Source organism: Falco rusticolus, chromosome 5 (assembly GCF_015220075.1).
Source record: "Falco rusticolus isolate bFalRus1 chromosome 5, bFalRus1.pri, whole genome shotgun sequence".
Lineage (NCBI taxonomy): Eukaryota > Metazoa > Chordata > Aves > Falconiformes > Falconidae > Falco > Falco rusticolus.
The window spans coordinates 21,255,281-21,276,019 of record NC_051191.1 but is presented as its reverse complement, the minus strand read 5'-3'; the positions used below and the strand labels follow the sequence as shown (position 1 = coordinate 21,276,019).

Genomic DNA, 20,739 nt, shown 5'->3' with positions numbered 1-20,739 from the left:
GGCCGAGCCAAGCAAGCACCGCTGCTCATTGTCAGCCCCAAATTTGAAGGCCAGATGGGGTGCGAGGGGTCAGTCGTCGCATCCTCAAGGGGGGTCAGCTCCCGCCGCTGGATCCAGGACACTCTGAGCTCATCCCGGGGCCGCTGGGCTCGTTGGGGCCTCGGCTTGGCCGACACAAAGGAGACTTTGTGCCTTCCTCCTCCTCCACCGCCGCTGCCATGGCCGCTGGGGATGGTGTCGCAGCCAGCCGGGGGGTTCACAGCCACCCAGGACGGGGGCTTTGCAACCAGCCGAGGGGTTTGCAAGGTTTGGGGAGGGTGTGCAGCCATCCAGTGGGTTTGCAACCTTTTTGGGGGGATCTGCAGCTGTCAAGAGGCTGTGCAAGCTTTTGGGGGATTTGCAGCCACGCAATGGGTTTGCAGCCTTTTGGGCAGCTTGCAACCATTTAGGTGAGGGGGAAAGCATTTAGGGGGTTTGCAACCTCTTGGTGGGGGGTTGTAACCTTTTGGAGGGTTTGTAGCCATCCAGGGGGTTGCAATCTTCTGGGAGGGTCTGCAACTATTTCTGGGAGGAGGGGTTTGCAGCTATCTGGATGCTTTGCAGCCATACAGGGGAGGTTGCAACCTTTGGAGGGTCTGCAGCTATCTGGGGCTTTGCAACCTTCTGGGGCTTTTGCATCCATTCAGAGGGGTTGCAACCTTTTGGGGGGCTTGCAGCCATCTGGGGTATTTTCAGCCTTTGGGGGAGGGGGGGCGGGTTGCAACATTTTAGGGGGGGTTGCAGCCATCTGGATAGTTTGCAATCTTTTTTGGGGGGTTGCAACCTTCTGGGGGCTGTGTGACCACCCAGGGGCTATGCAACTCTTCAGGGGTTTGTGACTGTTTCAGGGGCTTGCAGCCACCCGGGTGGGTTTGCAACCACCTGGCAGCGTCCGCTCCCTGCAGACCTGGGTCTGAAACACCCGTGCAACCCTGCAAAGGTGGCGGTTGGGAAATGGCTTCCAGTGCCGGTCCCCGTATCGCCTTGGCCCCATCCTGCTGCAGCACATCCCCAGAAGTCCCCAGCACTTGACTAGCTGAGCTGGGGACCAGATTTTCCCCATCCTTCTCGGAGAGGCGGCATCAGGGCGAGCATCTCCCTTTGCTTGGCAGTTTCCGAAGCATTTTTGCCAGTCGATAATAATTTATTCCCTTTTTTTCCATTGCTGTTTTGAGGCTGAAGACATTCGGCTCTTGCTTATGGAGGATTTTGGGGGAAATTAAGGAAAAAAAATAAAAAGGAAGGTGCAAGCTCGCTACTCCTGTTCTGTGTATGGCACTGGTAGAATTCACTGTGCAACCCCGCGGTCAGTGAATTACCATAGGGCCATAAACAGAGCAGAGAAAGACCCGCGAGCCCCGTGGGGCCATCACCGACATCGCCTGGCCCGTTTTGGCACTAGCACATTTTTGCTTTTATTTGTAGCTTTTGAGCAATTATGTGTAGTGCCAATATGGGAGAAGGTGGAGAGAGCAGCGCCGGGGTGGGGGACAGACAAGCATCAGTGCTGGGGAGGTGGTTTTGGTGGGGAGATGCTGGGAGCGAGGGATGCTGCTGGGGATGGGAAGGTGGAAACCATTCGACACTCGCTGGGGTGATGAAGGGATGTCTGTCAGCCCCATCCATGGGTGCCATTGAAGAGGTGTCCATCCCAATGTGGTGTCCCAGCCCATGGAGGCATCTCGGCCAGGCCGTGTCACCGTGGTGGCCATCACCAGCAGGATGGGACCCCCAGCTCCTTGTCCCCTCCTGGACCACAGTAGTGGCATCTCCCCGGGGTTGAGCCAAGCATCTGCATGGGGGGATCTGCAGGGGCTGCACGTGGGGTTTTCTGGATGGACAGGTGAAATTATATTTTTTTTTCCTATTTTTTTTGCAGCTTTCCAGGCCTGGCACCGTGGTCACATGTCCCTTGCCCACCTTGGGGCCTGGCTGCTGAGATGGTGCCGGTGGTGCCCGGCCTCGGGGCTGCCTTTGGCAATGGTAGAACTCACACTGGTGCGGTAGCAGGATCCGGTGGTTCTAGACTTGCCAACTACAGCCCTGGGGAACCACGGCAGACATGGACCCCTGGCACCCACGGGTGCAGCCTGGCACCCTGTGCATCCTCCACCCACCCACCCAGGGCACTGCTGCCAGGCTGGGAGGCTGCTCACAGGGTCCTGCTCCATCCAGTATGGATCTGGGGGCAATGTGGTGGGTGGCCATGCACGCACGGTAGGGGTAGGACAGTGATGGTGAGCCCCCCCTGAGGAGAGGGTCTGGCATCCCAGAGTGTCTTTATGGGTGGGGGGACAGGGACCTGCTGGATACTGGTCATCGGAGCAGCGCAGCCACGTGTCCTCATGTGACTCCGGGCGTTAAGGGCTGGTACAGCCCTGTGATGCGGGTGGGACAGCTGGGGGGCAGGGGGCACTGGATTAGGTGGCTGGCTCCCACCCCCAGCCCTGGATCCAGCCCTGACCCAGCCCCCTGTCTCTGGGGAGGGGGGGAAACCGAGACACCCATGGAGAGCTTGTGGTGGCAGCTGCCATGTCCTCTGCCTGTCCCTGGGTGCAGGAGGGATGGTGACAGCTTTTTTGGGGGGGACAGGGGGTAGCATGGGAAAGGGCAGCTCTGGGCTGACATGTTGGGGGCGGGTAGGGGGCTGTGCACCCCCCCTTCACACCCCACACCCCCCCCCCCCATCGCCCTGGCTGCGGGGCGGCTGGTCAGGATATGTAGGGCAGTGCTGGGTGATTATGGGGCTTTCGGCATAAGCCTGCGGAGATTGGATCACGCTGGATTAGGCTGCACGCTCAAATCATCCTCCCTGCGCTGGGGGGGAGGGATGGACGGGGGTCCCCACTGCCCTCCTGGAGCAGGTGGGGGGGTTGAGGGGGGCACAGGCTGTCTGTGTGTCTGTCTGTCCATTCATCCATCTGTCTGGTCATCCAGCTAGTGAATATCCATCTATCCGTTCAGCCGGGCCACCCATCCATTGCCTGTACAGCCATCTATCCCTCTGACTGTCTGTCCAGCCACTGAACCATCCGTCCATGCATCTGCCTGTCCATCTACCCATACAGCCGTCCACCCATCCATCCATCTGTCCATCCATCTATCCAGCCGACCATCCATCCACCAGTGTGTCCATCCATCTGTCCATCCAGCCGTTGATCCATCTACCAGGCTGTCTGTCCTTGCATCCATCCATGCATCCATCCATCCATGCATTCCTCCGTCCGTCCAGGCAGCCACTGATCCATCTACCAGGCTGTCTGTCCTTGCATCCATCCATCCATCCATTCAGTCATCCCTCTGCCTGTCCATCCCACCAGCCACTGAGCCATCCACCAGGCTGTCTGTCCCTCCATCCCTCCCTCCCTCCAGCCGGCTCCGCAGTGGGGCCCTGCCCCAAGGGGGGAGCAGGGGCCGAGCATCCTTCCCAAGCCCCGCCCACAACAGGCCATACCCACACAAGAAACTCCACCCCTCCCAAAAGGCTCCACCCCCAGCAGTCACCCTAGGGGAAGCTGGTGCCCCCCAGGTCTGCCCCCTCCCCAGGACCAGCACCCTACTGGGGGTCATCCCGAGGCACCTCGTCCTGGTCCTGGCCCTTCCCAGCTGCCGCAGCCAGGCCTATCCTGAGCACCCACCGGTGCTTCTGGGGGGCAAATCCTGCAATTTGGGGCCAAATCCTACAATTCATTGCCCACCCTGGGCAAAGCAGCGCTGCGATGGGGCAGGGGGGAGCAGAGGCGGCAAACCCAGCTGGGCCACACGCGGGACCCCGCTGATGCCCAGAGGACCTCCCCATAGGGCTCAGGCTGGGGAGGGGGAGCAGGATCTAGCCCCACCAGCCTCTCCCCAGCTGGGAAATACAAAGCGAAGCTTGCTGGTGTGCCCAGGGCGAGCTCGAGCTGCCCCAGTGGGAGGCCCCGACCTGCTTATTAAAGACCGATTAACAGAGATTAAAGCCTCATGGCAGCGTCTGCCAGGCCAAGCTGCCTCCCCCTCGGCTGTGCTGCTGCATCCTGCACCCCGCCGGGGCACCCCGGATGTCCTAGGGTCCCCAGCAGTACCTGGAGCCCTGGGTCACCCTCCCAGTAGATGCAGGACCTTTCATGTCCAGGGATATTGAGCTCTGCTGGAGATACCCATGAGCACCCATGGGTGTTCTGGTAAAGCAGCCACATTCCTCCTTTCCTTCCTTCTGTCCAGCTGTCCGTCCTCCCAGCCTTCCTCCACTCTTTCCCTTGCCCCAGTCTACAAGAAACCTGCAGGATTCACCTCACTGGAGCCAGGGCTGCAACCATCCTGCACTGGCATTCAAATAAAGCTGCTGAAACCCATCACTGCGCTTCCCTGCTCCTCCTTGGGTCTGCACCCCAAATAATGCACCCTGGTTTGCTGGGACCCCGTGAATGATGGTGCCTGGGCTCGGTGGTGGCTGCTGCAGCTGAAAAATGGAGGAATTCAACCCAAAGGCCAGCTCAGCCCCTGGGTGGGAGTGCAGAGGGATGCTCGAGCACCCCCATGGTTTCCATCCGGCCCCCAGGTTGCTGTTGGAAGAGTAAAAAGGATAAGATAAATTGCTCAAAAGAAGAATTAAGCCCCAAAAATCACCCCAGCTATGCTCGGCTCTTCCTTTCCAGCCACAACAGCACAGCAGGGCAGAGTGGGAGCTGGCTTGGGGAGGGCTCGGGAATATGGGACCAAGCCCCAGAACACCTCTACCAGGTAGGGAGGGACAGCAGGATACACCAAGCCCCCCCCAAATACCCCAGAACAGGACAGCCAGATGCAGGGGTAGACACATTTGTAACAATTTATTGAATGAGGCAATAATAGACACTGGGAAAACAAGGGGGGGTCCATGCTCTGCTACTTGCCTGGTTTTTGTTTTTCTGGGGGGGTGGGAGGGTAGGGGGGAACCTCTCTGACTAAAAGAACATCATTTCATCGCCAAAGAAACACTGACTTGAAAGCCACCAACATCTTCACAACGACAATAAAAAAATAATTAAAAAAAAATAAAAACCAAATTGGAGAACCAGGACTGTTTCTATGGAAAGATCTCCCTCCCCTCGTTAAAGTACAGAAGAAATGTATACAAAGAACATTTGATATTTTTCCATATAAAACAAGTAAATACAAGAATCTGAAAACTTCCTTGAAGGCGGAGCGAGATGTGGAAAACGTTGTTAACAGCCACTTGGAAATAAAAATAATTAAAAAAACAACAACAAAAAACCCCAAAAACCAAATGCCAAACCAAAACCCAAAAATTAAATACCATGCACAACTGCACACGCAGCAGGGCTGCGGCTGACGGAGGGCTTGGCTGGGTGCTGCCACTGGGACACAAGGGTTTGGCCTGGGGGAAGTCAAGTAGAATTTGTCCCCCAAAAAACCCCCTGAGGTTTTTTTTTTAACCCTCCTGGAAAAGTTTTTGGGTGATGGGGATTAAAAGTTCGCAGCAGCAGCAGAGCTGTGCTAGGAGATGCACGTTGGGCAAGGCCAGGGGGGTGTCTTGGAGGGTTGGGGAGGCCAGAGGGGTCCATCGAAGGGAAAGGTCTGCACTCACATCCCCCCCACTACCTTCAAATGAAGCTTTGCTTGTGGGAACCGGACTCTCCGGGGATGGGCAGGGGAGGATGCAGGGTCCTGGGGATGGCAGCGGGGACAGGGATGAGCCCAAGGCAGCATTTTGGCAAGGGAAGTCCTGGGAACATGGTGGGCACGCAGCAGGGGGATGCAGCCAGAGCCCCTCTAGAGGCATTTCCACTCCGGTCTAGATCCACAAAAATGGGAAATAATAGTAATAACAACAACAACAATAATAATAATAATAATAACAATAAAGAAAAAAAAAAGAAGATCTAACATGGCAGGTACATTTTGAGAGCAGAGAAATAAGAACAGGTCTCCAGTGTGCACCAAGGGGAGCCAAGCGGAGCACGGCTGGGTCCGCGGCAGTGCTTACGGCCATCAAAGGCAGCAGTGGCCTCGCTTGCCGGCTCGGGGAGGGCGGCAGTCCCGCAGGCTCTTGGAAGAGCGTTATCCCTTCAAGAGGTTGCCACCCCCCTGCAGTCACACATGCATGGTTTTTTTTCGCCAGGAGAGAAGCCTTTTCCAAACTCGCTTCCTTTTTTTTTTTTTTTTTTTTTTTTTTGTGTGTGTGTGTGTGTGGTTTTTTTTTCACTTGTGTGTGTGGTTTTTTTTGATTTTTTTTTTTAAAATATAAAAGTCCATGTTAAAATCTTTGAAACCTAATTTTCCAAGTGCGGATGGCTGTGCCTGGGAGCTACTGCGGAGGAAGGTGCCGGTGCAGCCTGGGAGCAGAGGTGATGCTGCTGGAGCAGTTTTGGCTGAGGGCATCTGTGCTCCAAACCTGCCTCAGCCCCCTGCCAGGCTTCACCCCACTCCATCCCACGCTGGGCAGAAATGAGGGCTAAGGGGTTGATTTGCTTTGTTTTCTTTTAAATCTCCTCAGAATGAAAGTCCCATCACAATTTGGCTTCTCATTCCGAGAGCAGAGTGGCGCTATAAAAATGCACTTAACACACATCCTCTGCTAGTATTTTTTTCTTATTTTTTTTCTCCTTTAAAAAAAAAAAAAAAAAAAAAAAAAAAGGTTAACAAAACCTTTGCTTCCAAAGCTGGGAGACTCAATGCCACCTGATTGCATCTCTGGAGAGGTGTAAAAAAATTATTCGCATAAGAGACAAGGAAAATCACCATGATCCTGCTCTGGGCATCATCACTGTTCCAAGGTCACCACTTCCACTGCCTGCCCGTCCATAGTGACGGCACTGTCCGCTATCCTTGTGGTAACGGGTGCCATCGCCACCTGAACAGGGCCGTTGCCTTGGGCCAGGCTGGTCACCACAGTCTGGTACATGCTGACGGGGATCTGGACGAGACCTGAGGAGACAAAAAAAACCCAACCGAGAAATAGGAGTGGGGTTGGGAGGGAAAAAGTGGAGCAAGACCAGCGCAACAGATGAGGCTGGTATGGGCACATGTTGTGGCTGCTCCAGAGATGATCCTTTGGATTGCTGAAGTCCTCCCCGACCTGCAGCACTGCATCCAGCTCTGGGGCCCCCAGCATAAGGAGGACACGGACCTGTTGGAGCGAGGCCAAAGGAGGCCATGAAGATGATCAGAGGCTGAGGCACCTCTCCTAGGCAGACAGGCTGGTAGAGCTGGGGCTGTTCAGCCTGGAGGAGAGAAGGCTCCGGGGAGACCTTGCAGCGGCCTTCCAGTACCTAAAGGGGCTGACAGGAAAGCTGCAGAGGAACTTTTTACAGGGGCCTGTAGTGACAGGACAAGGGGGAATGGCTTTAAGCTGAAAGAGGGGAGATTTAGGTTAGATCTAAGTAAGAAATTCTTTACTGTGAGGGTGGTGAGGCACTGGCACAGGCTGCCCAGAGCAGCTGTGGCTGCCCCATCCCTGGAAGTGCTCCAGGCCAGGTTGGACGGGGCTTGGAGCAACCTGGTCTAGTGGAAGGTGTCCCTGTCCATGGCAGGGGGGGTGGAACTACATGGTCTTTAAGGTCCCTTCCAACCCAAACCATTCTGTGATTCTATGCAGGGAAAGCCAGCAACTGAAGACACCTGCCTCCCACCCAGCAGTGTCTGTGCTGGTGTAATTATTTGTGGCTTGGCGGCCTCACTGTGCTGGACTCGCTCACCATGATGCCATGTGGGATGGGAACAGGGATGGGATGGGGCAGAGTAGGGTGGCAGCACGGCAAGCTCAGCCTGCACCGCAGGGCTGTCTGGCCACAGGGAGAGAATAAGGTTAAGGAGGAAAGAGATAAGAAACTTTTGGAGGAGGAACCCAATACTGGGATGGTACACCAGGTACCTGTACAGCCAACCCTGTCAGGCCACGTTTTGCTGGAGGCAGGGATTGCTCCCACGTGTTTCTCTCAGAGCTGTGAGTGTGCCACCACACAGCCCAGCAGTGGTCACCACCCATGGACGAAGAACATACTTCTGAAACATATTTTTCCACTTGACTTGCCCAGAATTGAGAACCCTGGGGCTAAGGATAGGATAAATTTGGCTTCTCCCTACTGTGACTCTTCCATCCCCTGTAACTCTACACACCACTCAAACACCTTCCTGTTGTGATGTGTGAGAAGGATTCCAGGTGGCAGGCCAGAGACCACCCATCCTGCCCACGAGCCCCAGTACAGCTACCAACCTCTCTCAAACACGATTCACTTCCTCCAGCTCACTTTCCATCCCAGCTGGGTCCTTCTGCCTTCACACCAAGATGGGTGAAGGGCAGCATGGGACCAAGCCCTGGCCAAGCCATACTGGCTCCGGGCACTGACTATAGGCACTCTTGCACATGTATACATGACATATAAGAGAAATAAAGGAAAATAAACCAAGTTTCTCAGCTCTTCCCCCATTATGGATGGGTCCAGCAAAGTAGGAAGTATCTTCTTCCCAAGGGTGGCTCAGCTACAGAAAGGGATCAGATGCTCCCAAGCTGAAGGTGGCAAAGCTTAGGGCATGTTTTTGGCCACAGAGGAAATCACCACTGTGCTAAACGCAGTGAGTCCTGGTTAGCTAGGTAACACCAACCAAGATGACAACAAAACAACGAGGACCCGAGGATATTGTGATGTGAATGATGAAAAGAGATGAAAAAAATAACAAGGAGCACTGGTACTGCTTGATACAGCTGGGCAGGGGAATAGCAAATCCTGCCGGCTGGCAAGTTAAACTTCATCCTTCTACTCTGATGTTATCTGCCTGTACCCACCACTGCCTTTGGCTTGGCAAAGTGTGACTTAGACAAGCAAGCCTGTAAACGCTACCTTATACACAACGTTTCTGAAACTATCTGCACCTCTCTTGAAGGGGGGTGGGGGGAAATGCTTTTAGAGGTCATCAAATCCTTCCAGCCAGCAGCACAGGATGGCCAGCCCCTGAAACAGCATTCAAACGATATAAGACAGCAGGTTCCTGACCCAGGCTTTCCCAAAAAAGCAGTACAATCTCTTTTGATTCAGGTTTCTGTGGCAGAGAGCAGACCTCTGTCCTGCCAAGGGCACTTGTTTAATAACACAAGGCAGCAGAATGCGGCTCGGTGTCCTCAGATAACTCACTGTACAGACAGGAAAGCTTATGAGTTAATCGTGCTGACCAGGTGGGTGACCCCAGCAGAGCGCAGCGTGCTTCGCAGTCCTTCAGCATTCCTCCTCTTGGGATCTCAAAGCGCTCTGCAGGTAGGAAAGTTTCATGATCCTCCAACCAAAGGGCTGCCCTATGCCCAGAGACTTATGTTCCATGTTCGCCCAGTTCACAGCCCAAACAAGGAATTGCTTTCCCGGTGCAATGATTCAACACTAACTGCTACGAACGGTGTGGAGCAGTCAGGAGAAGGTACAAAGCTCCCAGAGTGCTTTCTAATAGATGAGAGTTTTAGGCAACGAAACACTGAAATGAGAGCTCACACTCAGCCCTCTTGAAGAAAATCTCCCAGACTCTTCAAGGAAACATAGCACATCCCAGTTTAAGCAGGTGCTAGCACAGACCTGGAGATCTGACCTGGGATGCACCTAAAATCCCCGCTCCAGACCAACAACACAATTAAGCCCTTTGGGTTATGTGGGTTGCTAACTCGAAGACAACTGCTGGAGCTCTCAAATGACAGTCTACTACCCATGGCCAACCCAAAGACCAGAGTCACCACCATGTTCATGGACCACAGAGCATGCAACATTAAAAGCCTGATTCCTCCATGCCTTGCACGTTGGCCAGGGAAGGGCTGCTGCCAAAGATGGGTGCTATCAAAGGACTGAGAGACCTGAAGACCCAACCAGTGTCTTCTTTGTAAAGGATGAGTTCATGTCACCCAAGATTTGACCAAGGCTGGCCACATCTTGGAGCACACAGAAGAGCAGGGAAGTCTCCGTGAGAGACGGCGACACGCAGATCCCTTTCTGCATGGGATTAAACTAAATCGTCTCAGCATATGACGTAGCAGCCTTCCTGCCAGGGGTGGTAACAAACCAAAGGAGGAGAGGGCTGGAAAGTCTGCTGTGCATTAAAGCAGAGATGATCGCCCTTGGGAGAGAGACGATTAAACTACTGAGATACTGTAATCAGGTCTAGGATTGGCCCTGCACTGCATCTGCTCAGGCCTGCACCCTGATTAGCCCTAATCTAGCTGGCATATGTTAATCTAAAGCGTGGATTTGAGACCCTTTCAATTGTATTAAAAACAGGAAATCCATTAGACAAAAAACCCAACTTCTTCAAGTCTTTGAAAAATATGTACCTGCAAAGAAAGTGGAGCTGTGCCGGGGTGCTCTGTGAGGAATGGAGCACACAGGGAGAGCCCTGGCTGAGGCAGGGAAGAGGGATCCCATCGGACCCTGCATGCAGCTCAGATCAGCTCCTGCCTGGGGAGGGATGACAGTGGAGGTGACGAATCATGCACCAAGCAGCACAGACCATGGCCACAGGCTCCTGGCAAACAGGAAGATGCAGCTCAACTGTGTGTTTGCTTCCCCTTTGTGAAGTCCCCAGAAAGCCCCTCTGGAAGGAGCGGTGGGTGAGACATGAAGCCCAGGCACCTCCATCCCTCTGCGAATCTCCCGTTCCTGGCCACCAATCTCACCTACCTGCCAACACTTCCCATCCTTGGCAGGGATGAAAAGCCAGCTCCAGCCAGCTGGGCACAAGGACAACATCTACACAGGAAGCTGGGGCAGAGCCAGCACTGAGGTCCTGCCTCTCTCTTACCTGCAGCGTGCCAGGGAAAGACTTTTTTTGGTGGAGGATCAGATGGCTTTGCTAGGAAGGAGGCCACGGCATGGCCAGCATCACCTGACAGCCATGGAGGGGAATGGGTCAGGACATGAGGGTGGCCAAAAGAGAAGGAGAGCCACGGCAGGCCTTAGGGATTGAGATGGCCAGCATGACTCCAAGGATTATTGTAGATTGACTCTGAGATGGCTGCAGTTGTACTCTAATGCTGGGTCAGGCAACATTAGCAGCTGCATTTTAGCTGGGGGACTGTGATGGGCCGTAAGAGATCATGAAACTCCTGCTGCTTCAGCAGAGAAGAGGTGACAGCTTACAGAAGATGGGTAAGGGTTAGGCTCTACCTGCAACCAGAGAGCTACAAGATTCAGAAGCAAAAAGTCATGTGATGGCTGACAGAGACATCTTACCTGGCATAGAAGGCAGATCATCATCAGCAGCATAAGAACAATTGTTTTGATCCTAAATTACAGGTGACTGCATTAAACCACCACATACAGGGCTGGGGGGGAGAAGGCTGGGTGGGTGGGATGATTCTGTGCCCTGAGAACTGGTGTCAAGGTTCAGAAGTGCCCTGGACATCCACGACAGTCACAATGCTCAGGGAACTGGGCTCACTGGTCCGAGCTTCTGCCTGGCTTTAACACCTCTTCACCCTTGAGATCAAAGCAAGGGCAGCATGAGAAGGAGATACGACCAGTCTCCAGCTGTTGCGTGCATTCCCAGTCGTATCTGCAATACTGTCCTACTCAGGGACACGATACACACTGGTTTTTTCACAGTATCTTTGGCTGAGTCCATTCTGCAAGGTGCATCCTTATCTCCTGTTCAGTGTCTGGTAGTTTAAAGTGACTCAGGCCATCTGCTAAGGTGCTCAAAGTACCCAGATAGCTAACCATGCAAGCAGATGGGCTCTTCAGTGTCCCAGCTCCACGAACTGGTTACTTCCTGACCATAGATGAGGTGAGGTCTATACCACCCAAGCCCATCGCCATGTTGTTTGACCACACCTGGAGACGTGGGCTGAGGTCTTGTTTATCAACATCCCATGTGGCTCCACATCCAAATGCCAAGAGTCTGAATAAAGCTTATTTAGTGGGTATCTCATTCCAGGTATGAACCAATCATACTAGATGTGGATGGAAGATGGGCTAGAATGGCAATGCAGATCCTACCACCGCAAAGGTCCCATCAGTGAGGAAACTGTAACAGCCCAAGGCAACCTTGGACAAAGCTCTGTCTGAAGGTGGACTGTAAGCACCCAGTTGTGATCTGGCACAGATGGTATGAAAAGCCTTGCTGCCTTACGTCCTGTGAATGCTTGGTACGCTCTCATTATGGCAGCAGTGGGAGTTTTCAGCTGGACAGTCAGGTTCTGCAAGCCTTGAAATGCACCCTAGAGTAGAAAGGCCTTCATTGATACCAACAAGACAGAAGTTGTTTCAATATCCTGTATGGACATTCAGTGTAACACTTCTGAAAGCTTAATCTTCACATTAAATGTCCAAAGACACACAGAATGGCTGGGAGAAACTGAACAGTGTGCAACCTCAAGGGACCCCTCAGCTGCCAGTCACTCACTGAGAGATGTCCTCTTCCCAGATGAGACGGGTTTCTCCAGTGAGGAGGACTTGGCATGGCCCTCTACACCATGGAAAGGCTTAACAGCAAGAGCTCACATGTAACTTTTTCTGTATGGAGCTCAAACAGGAACACAAGAATAAAGTCTTGGAGGGTCAGGAGACAGCCCCATTCTGGACCAGACAACAGCAACCCCCATCATCACGCTGAACATCAACTCAAGAAAGGAAACAGCTTCCTCTTTAAAAAAGTGCAAAATCCTCTTCTTTGATAGCATCAGCTACAACAGAGAGCTCATCTCCTGCCAAAGCAAACTCCTGTGGGAACAGCCTCTAGAAAGGGAGGGTTGTGAGCAAGCAAAGGCAAATGGAGAAGCATTACCATTTGGCTCCTGCATCTGGGAGCCAGGAGTCTCAAGCAATGCTCAGCCCTGCTTTGCGGTACTAAGCCAGCCTAGCCCCAACAAGAAAGGGAAGGGGAGATGGTGCAAGCCTCTCCAACACACCCTTCAGGTGTCCTTCATGTGTGTTGAAAGGTGAAGGAAGTTTGAGAGGGGTGCTGTTAGCGGAGCTGAGTTTATGGTAGCAAAAGCTGTGAAGCCACAAGAAACAGTGCTCTGAGTGCAGAGCATGGAGGAACAGGGGGCACAGGTCTGGAGTCATGAAGTAGCACAGAAGTATTGCTCTTGCAATTTCTTTTATGGGGCAAAATAGAAAATGCACAATGACTTTAGCAATCACCTTGGAGCCCTTGACAGGGCACAGAATGTCATCTGTTTTTTAGCTAGGCAACATAATTTCACAAAGAAACAGGACCTCGACTGAGACCTGCGTGTCCCCTTCCAAAAGGAGTCCAAAGCCTGTTTCAAATTGCCAGAAGCATAAGCCACAGTCAGCTGCAGCCAGTGCTGCTCCTGGGGATCCACTGACACCAAAAGCCTACTCAGCACCAAGTAGAGAAAGAATATCTGGTGCAATAGACGCCAAACTTGAAACATCTTGCTCTGTTCTCTTGGATACCAAAGAGTTTAAGTGCTGAAAGTTGTTCAGTTCATCATTTGCTTTGAACATCTGCAAGAACTGCAGAGTCAGGAAACCACTGTCAGTGGCCTTACGAGTCTCTCAGGCTTGCTTCTACGTAGAAACGCTAGAGGTAGAGCTCTGAAAGCCTTACAGTGCTCACACCAACAATGGAGAAGGCTAAAAAGATGAAATTTTCCATTGGACTTTCTTGGCCATTCACCTCAAACTTAGGGGACTTTGTTTGCTCCAGTCTTCTCAGCTCATGCTGAAGGGAAACTAGTAGAAACTTTGCTTTGCATGATCCTGCCATAGCATTTCACAGTAGATACTCCTGCAACTTCTCTCCCCCTGCTCCAGAGGCATGGGGCTGAGCAATCCAACAGCAATCCAACCAAAATTTATGTGCTCAGGAATGCACTATGGGGCCCTAGCACACACGTCAGCAGATACCATCTCATTGCTACATTTTGTTCAGAGCCAAAGCCGACTTCGAAGACACGAGGGAAGAATTCTCATAGACAATTCAAAGTGACCAGTGTGCAGGTTTTAATGCACAAAAATCAAAAAGGAAAATGCATCACTAGAGGACCTCTGAACAATGAAAACATTTGCCCTCGGTAGCTAACACAATGAAAGGGCACTGGGTGTGCTTTGATCTAGATACCTAGGGCAGCCTGTAAATACATCAAGACTGATGCAGGTAAGTAAGGAATAACCTGATCATCTTTTCCACAATGGGGCAGAGTAAGATAAGAACACAACAGCTAAACATAAGGTTAGTGAAGCTCTGGAGCAAAGTCACCATCACTGGAGGTCTTCTAGAGCCAGCTAAGACTGAGGCTGGCTCAGGCAAGCGTCTGGTGTAAGTGATCACATGAATTCCTTTCAGCCCAGTCCGTCAACAAGATTTTGGAGGCTCCATTTTATGTGAAGAAGACAGAACTAGGACATACTGGACAAATCGGTTGGCACTAGAGGTATTTCTTCACAGTAAACTTAGTTCATAGTCAAACACAGGACAGACTTAATTCTCCCAGCCATGTATAATTCCTTTTAGCAACATGGCAAAACAGGAGGGACTCTTGTTACGCTTCACTGCTACCAGTTTTAAAAAGGACAGTCATACAAACAGGATATTGAGCAGCTCTGTCCAGCTGTTTGCAGTCACATACTTGTTCTGGCAACATAGCAGGTATTTGCCTACAATAAAGGTAGCACAACTACCAGTACTTAACTGCAGAGCAACTGTGTCCTTCAACTGAATCCTGGAGCAAAGACCATTCTTATCCTCACCAAGACAGATAGCTGCAGTGCTGGAGACTACCTGGCGTGTTCCAACACAAAAGAGCACTGTTCAGCCTGCACGTTAAAAGCTCCCACAACAGATTTTTATTAAATCTGTATTGCTTTGTGTGGGAACCTGGCTCACCAAAACTTCCAGAAATTATCATCTTGATGACTGCCCTTTTGGGGGACTGACTCAAGAGGCCTTCAAGAGGTGGGGGAAGGACAGGCAACTGGTGTGAGCATGTATTTCCAGAAAAACAAAACAGATCTCTGTATCAAGTTCAAATTACACACCAGCTAAAATGAGTGCTCTCAAAGTCACATGTTACTCTGAAAAATCCTCTGACCGTAAAGAAGAAACATCCGCAAACTAAACGTGTCCCTTAAGATATGAGGTGTTGACGTGACACCATGGATGAGATTTCACCCAAAGTCAGCTGCAGAAATCAAGCATTTCAGGAATCCTACCACACTCAGTGGTGACAAAGGAAGCAGAAGACACCTCTTAACACAGGCACCTACTTTAAGATAAGATGAACTGTCTTTTGAAAGCGTGCCTCTCTCTCTCCCCCCTTCAACTACTGCTACAGCATCAATGACTAATTCAAATTAGCTCTCTTGTAGGACAAAATGATAATTGGAAGGATTTTCACCATCAGAAATGGCTTACTGACAAATCACAAAAAGCTCATGCAGGGATTTAAGCTCTGAGAACTTCCTAGGCAAACAGCAGCCAGGATCTTCCCTATGTATCCTCTACACCATTAATTTAAAAACACAAAAATTGTTCCACCAAATTATAATCTGAAAAAAGCTACAGTTCTTATTCTGCTTGCTGACCACAATCATACCTCAAGATCATCCATTATCTGTCTTTTCAAGAGCCACTCCAGTCAAAATCACAACAAAGACCAATATAACAAGGCACCTGAAGTTTTGATAGTGAAGTTGAGTCATGGCAGCTCACAGATGGAGCACTAAACTGAGTGTTGCAGTCCAGCAGGCTACACCATAGCCTTGACTTTTCCTGAGAACAGAAGATTAGCACAGGAGACAAAACAAGATGCAACACTTCCATCAACAACTGCATGGGATATCGGAAGGAGAGCCCTGGAGCCACTCCATGATCACATCTCAGTCTCTCAAGACTGTGCCTGGGCATCACCTACCTGCTTAATATTCTCAGTGACTTGTTCTTTCCTTAGCCTCGGCTCCTCTTGTTCTGTTTCAATGAGCTTTCCTTCTCTGCCTGTTCAGAGCAATGGGAGCTGCTGCCTCAGTGCCCCAGAAGGCCTGGCTGATCTGGGAATTCCAGCCTTACACCACCAGAAAGGCATGGGCCAGGATGCAACACCATGCTCATATGGCTCATTCTTCCTCCAACTCATTTAGCTACAGCAAAGACTGTTAGATGCTTGGTATTTTGTGTGAAGGTGTTGTTTTAAAACCCAAGTTTGGATGTTTGGGTTTTATTTATCCTCAAATCTCAGTCAGAGACCTTCTCTAGCTGCGAGGGGACAGCTCACTGCACTAGCACCTTTGATACACTTGTTTTCTTCCTCTCTACAAGGAAAGAAGGGTCACAGCTTAGCCAAGTATCTGAACACCTTTGGCTTAACCTCTCTTATTTCTTGGTCTCTTATTTCTTTGCCTCTAGGGCAGAGGAAGGCAACCCATCCTCACAAAGCAACCACCCAGTTACTTTTGGCTCCTTTCAGCAGACCACCCAGGGCAGGTGCATCTGCACCTCCCGCTTTGTTTGATAGATATACAATCCAAGAGAATACACAAGCCCCGTCTTCTCTTCCCAGAGAGATGACCTAGAGGACACCACTCTCCTTTGTCACATGACTAACAAGATCCCTGAAGATGACTCCAGAGCTTTTTTTTTGGGGTGGTGGTGTGAGGGTGTGGTTGAGTTTCTGGAGTTTTTTTAGGGCTTGTTTTTCTTTTTTTTTTTCTTTGAGTTCTTTTTAAGTTGCAGTACTTTCAGACAAAAACACTGGGGCTGGAATTCCTGATTTACAGGAGTCTCTGCTGCTGGAGGGGACAGCCCAACCTATCAAGTGACATACAGACAGGGGCTCAGCTGTGTTCATGGAATTATCTCCTCTGAAGCCCCAGCATTTCCATGGAAATAGGAAGATCCCAATGAGCCAACCTGATACCCAGTCTCTTCCCTGACACAGCAAAGATCCATAGTCTGCAAGCAGTGGTGACAAATACCTCCTTCACCGATGACACTTCACAACTGCTATGAACCTCTGTCTTTCCAGCCCTTTCCTGACATACTGGAAGTCTTCCATCTGCAATCATCTGCAGTGAGGACAGTAACATAAGGAAAAACTTGTAATTATTTTTAACATTGGAAATGATTAATCCAAAATCCTGGGTGTTCTGTTTCATCCTCATTTCGATGTAGCTGAAAACTCCCATGAAAACGGTGCTTGGGAAAGCAGGCAAAGCAGCAGTCTGGCATCCTGACGGGGGATTAGCTTCATGCCTTCAGCCCTTATCTCTTGCGTAAGGTTACCTGTCCCTCCCTCTCCCCATCATAGGGTGCTGAGGGTGAGTTTAGAGCTTGACAACAGGACCTGGACGTCAGCTGAGGCAGAATAAAGCTGTGTCTATTCAAGCTCAGTTCTTACCTAGACCTCACAACACTAGTGCTGGGTCCCCAGAGTACGTCACTCTAAAACCAAGCCAATCTGGTGTGTAGAAGAGGCGACAAACACGCAAGGAGTGTATGTGTCTACCTGTGAAAAGAAAGCTTTTTTTACCAGACTCCACAGATGAAAGCTTAGCTAATAACACTTCTAAGCTTCCTTGATCAGCTGGCTTTGCTGTGGAGTGAAGGGCATACCTGATAAGATTAGCAGTCTATCATGGTCAATCATGTATATAGGAAACAGTTAAAAATAAAGTACAGCAACCCCTAATATCTGCTCTGGTCGGGATTCACTTTTCCTATGATCTGTTTTCTGATAATAAAAAAGATGCAGCAGACCAGTGTCATTGGTGCCAAGCTTCTCAGAAAGCAGAGATAGGTAACACCTAAGAATAAGTTTCTGGACAATCATCTAATGCAGATCCCTATTATATTTTGCCATAAAAACTTTATTGACTTGTCTGCTATGTTATTAACATCCACAGGGGCTCTTCCAGAGGAAGAATTGCCTATCAAGACTGATTCTTATCCTACCTTTAAAACTAGCCTTTAGAGTCCTGTATTTCCTCTATGGTTTTATTAAAGGCTACGGTGAGAATGAAGGCAGGGTACCATTTAAAATTGATAAAACGTTGTATTACTTTAATCACAAAAGTCCATCTTAGAATAAAGTAATCTGAATTGAATTTTTTTTTTTTTTTTTAAGCACTGAAATATTGCCTGTTCTAATGAAGTAGATAATTATTTGGCAGAGTTTCTGCAGGAACAATACTCTGTGCATCCTTGCAGATCATGAATAGCATGCAAGGGGAATAAAGTTGCGTATCAAGAGACAGGTGTGTCCACAGTCCAAAAGCTGGTGGATTTCAGCCAGCAGATGTGTCAACAGTCACACACATACAAGCTCTTGTATCTAGCCTCCTGTGCTGTGTGACACATGGGACAGCCTACTTCTTTACTTAGGTTTCTGCTATAGTGTTCAGCCTATAGTTTCTTAAAGCTGGTGGGTGCTGAAAGTGTATTTGTGGGGGTTTGCCTCCTTTGCATCGTGTCTGTGACCTTTAAAAAGCCAAATTTTACAAATCCAAGAATCACAGCATCCCCATAAACGCCATCCATCACCACAGTACCGCTGCTTGAGTGTCATTAAATACAGGCTCTGAGCCCAGCTCTGTCCTGCTCCTCACTATCTTTACTTAAGTAACAATTATGAGAGAGCTTGGCTTTCACAAGGCTAACAGGATTGGGCTGTAAGATATTAGCACACCCCAAAGGCATGTGCATCTCTACACCAAGCCCAGTGTCAGTGTCCAGGCATAGAGCAGCGGCTCAGATAGCCATTGCAGGATGCCTGGCTGTAAATATATATCTGATGTCTGATATCTTCCCCTTGAAAGTGTGAAAGGAGCAGGGGGGGGGACACGAGGACGGGGGACACACCCAACAGATAGATATAGCCCCTTTTAAACAGCCCAATAAACACCATATAGTCAGGAATCTAAAGGAACAAGTGGCAATACCAGCTAAATCCCATTATTCCAAACCACCACCACAAAAATCCACTCACCTGGTGAAAACTCTGTTAGGCTCCACTTGTAACCTGAATAGTCTGTTGTTAGGAAGCCTGACAATAAAATGCAAGTGTAAAAGGCTGAACAAAGGCCAAATACTACAGTTGGGGAGGGGGGCATTAAGTACGGTAATTAATATATTAATAAGAAATACATCCTTTTGCTTACTAGGTGAATTAAAAAATTCAGTGTCCTCATAAGAGTAGAAAATTCAATATCCACATATAAGTAACACCCCAATACTAGGCACAGTAACTAAACTACCTCTATATAGAACATTATGTACATTACTTACGTACAGTAAGTGGGAGGCAAGCATAAGATAATTCCAGATATTTGTACTGTATTTTACAAGTATTCAGATGAATGGCTTAATTGGACCAGAGAGACCCAGTGAGAAACAGCTGCACAGAAGTGAGAGTAGTAAAATCCATCTTGGAGAAGCTAAGACCACCTCTAATAAAGCTCTCTACTATTCCCCAAGTAGAGGGATGAGAAATGAATGAGAAGCAGAAATGGCTGCCAAAGTGGCATTTCTATATATCCCAAGAGCACGAGGCTAGAAAGTTCATGAAATCCAGGCACTTGGCCTCATCAGTCTCTGAAAAGAGTTCGATGTATTTTTAAGGCTATGACAGACTCAGACCTCGATGAGTTTCACAAGTTCGTACGCTGCACGATAGATCACAGGTGAACACGAACATTAGCATATACTACAGAGCATTTAGCACATGGAGATATAAAGCAGCTATTGTTCTGGCAGTAAGGTAATACGTAACCAGATAGTCTCCAGCTTCATCTAGAAAACATTTTCCCAGCATTTCACTGACTTGTTCAGCGGGAGCCTCTCCGCTACAACAGAGTGCACATTCAAGCCCAACAAATGGGTCCAAAGTGATGGGTTCTCCCCCACAGTGCCCCATTCCTGGCCCCTGTGCCTCTTCGCTGGGGGAAATCATGCTTTTAAGCCAAGAGAGGTGACATAAACCCACAGTCAGGCAAGATGCACAACTCTGGGAGGAGGACGATGCCTTGGGAGGGCATCCAAAGCTCTACCTTGCAGGTATGGAAAGCTGCAACTCTGGTGTCTCTACTGGAGCCTTACCTCACTCTAGTTTCTGCACTAGCTACAAGGAGGTAAGCACTCTTCTTTTTAACTCGGGGGGGGGGGGGAAAAAGGGCTAGACACATACCTTAAGGGTCTTTTTTTCTCTTCTTCAAAGCATACCTTTCAATTCTAGCTATAAAAGCATCCCTGCTACGAACCAGCACACACCCTCATTGCAACGGGTCACAGTGCTTTGGTGTCTGCATCCTGTCTTCTTTATAGGACAAGGGACCCATGCAGCACAGATCCCCCTCTTTCCCCTGTGTAGGGCCTGGCCCATCCTCAGCAAGGTAAACAATAAATCATGGTGAATACATGACTCAGATGTGGAACTCATCATGTAAGGAGCAAGTTTTTACAGTCCACATTCCTCCTTTTTTTGTACATCACTGTCTTCCACTGCCTGGGTTGTGCGGCAGGTGGGATGGGTTCCTACCTCTCTCTCTCAAGAGTACTTATTCTTGGTATGCTATGCCTCTGGCAGATTCCTCCCTTTTAAACTCTGCACATCTGTTGATTAAAAAAAAAAAAAAAAAGCTTGGACTCTGGCCTGGTGACTGAAGGCACAGAACATTTGTGCATCTGGGCAGAGCCCGAGCCACGAGCCACACAGGCTGGGTGGTAGGAAGCCTCTTTGCACACCAAGAGTAGGCGACAACGATGGCTGCTAGGAGAGAAATGACCCTT

General features: G+C 50.0%; 1 protein-coding gene across 6 annotated transcripts in view; it reads right to left on the bottom strand.

The window, feature by feature from the left end:
- Positions 1 to 4,823: 4,823 nt before the first annotated feature.
- The window catches only part of NRF1 (nuclear respiratory factor 1), a 73,663-nt gene continuing 57,747 nt past the window's right edge, over positions 4,824 to 20,739 (bottom strand). For 2 of the 6 annotated variants that reach the window (XM_037388334.1, XM_037388335.1), the window contains 2 exons: positions 6,763 to 6,948; positions 4,824 to 6,626 (listed from right to left, as the gene is read on the bottom strand). In XM_037388334.1, coding sequence (XP_037244231.1) covers positions 6,785 to 6,948 — 164 coding nt within the window. In that variant the 3' untranslated portion in view covers positions 4,824 to 6,626; positions 6,763 to 6,784. Of the gene's footprint in view, positions 6,627 to 6,762; positions 6,949 to 16,931; positions 17,462 to 18,940; positions 18,998 to 20,739 lie in introns of those variants that run through there. The other 4 variants (XR_005104366.1, XM_037388332.1, XM_037388333.1 and 1 more) reach the window with 4 other exon arrangements.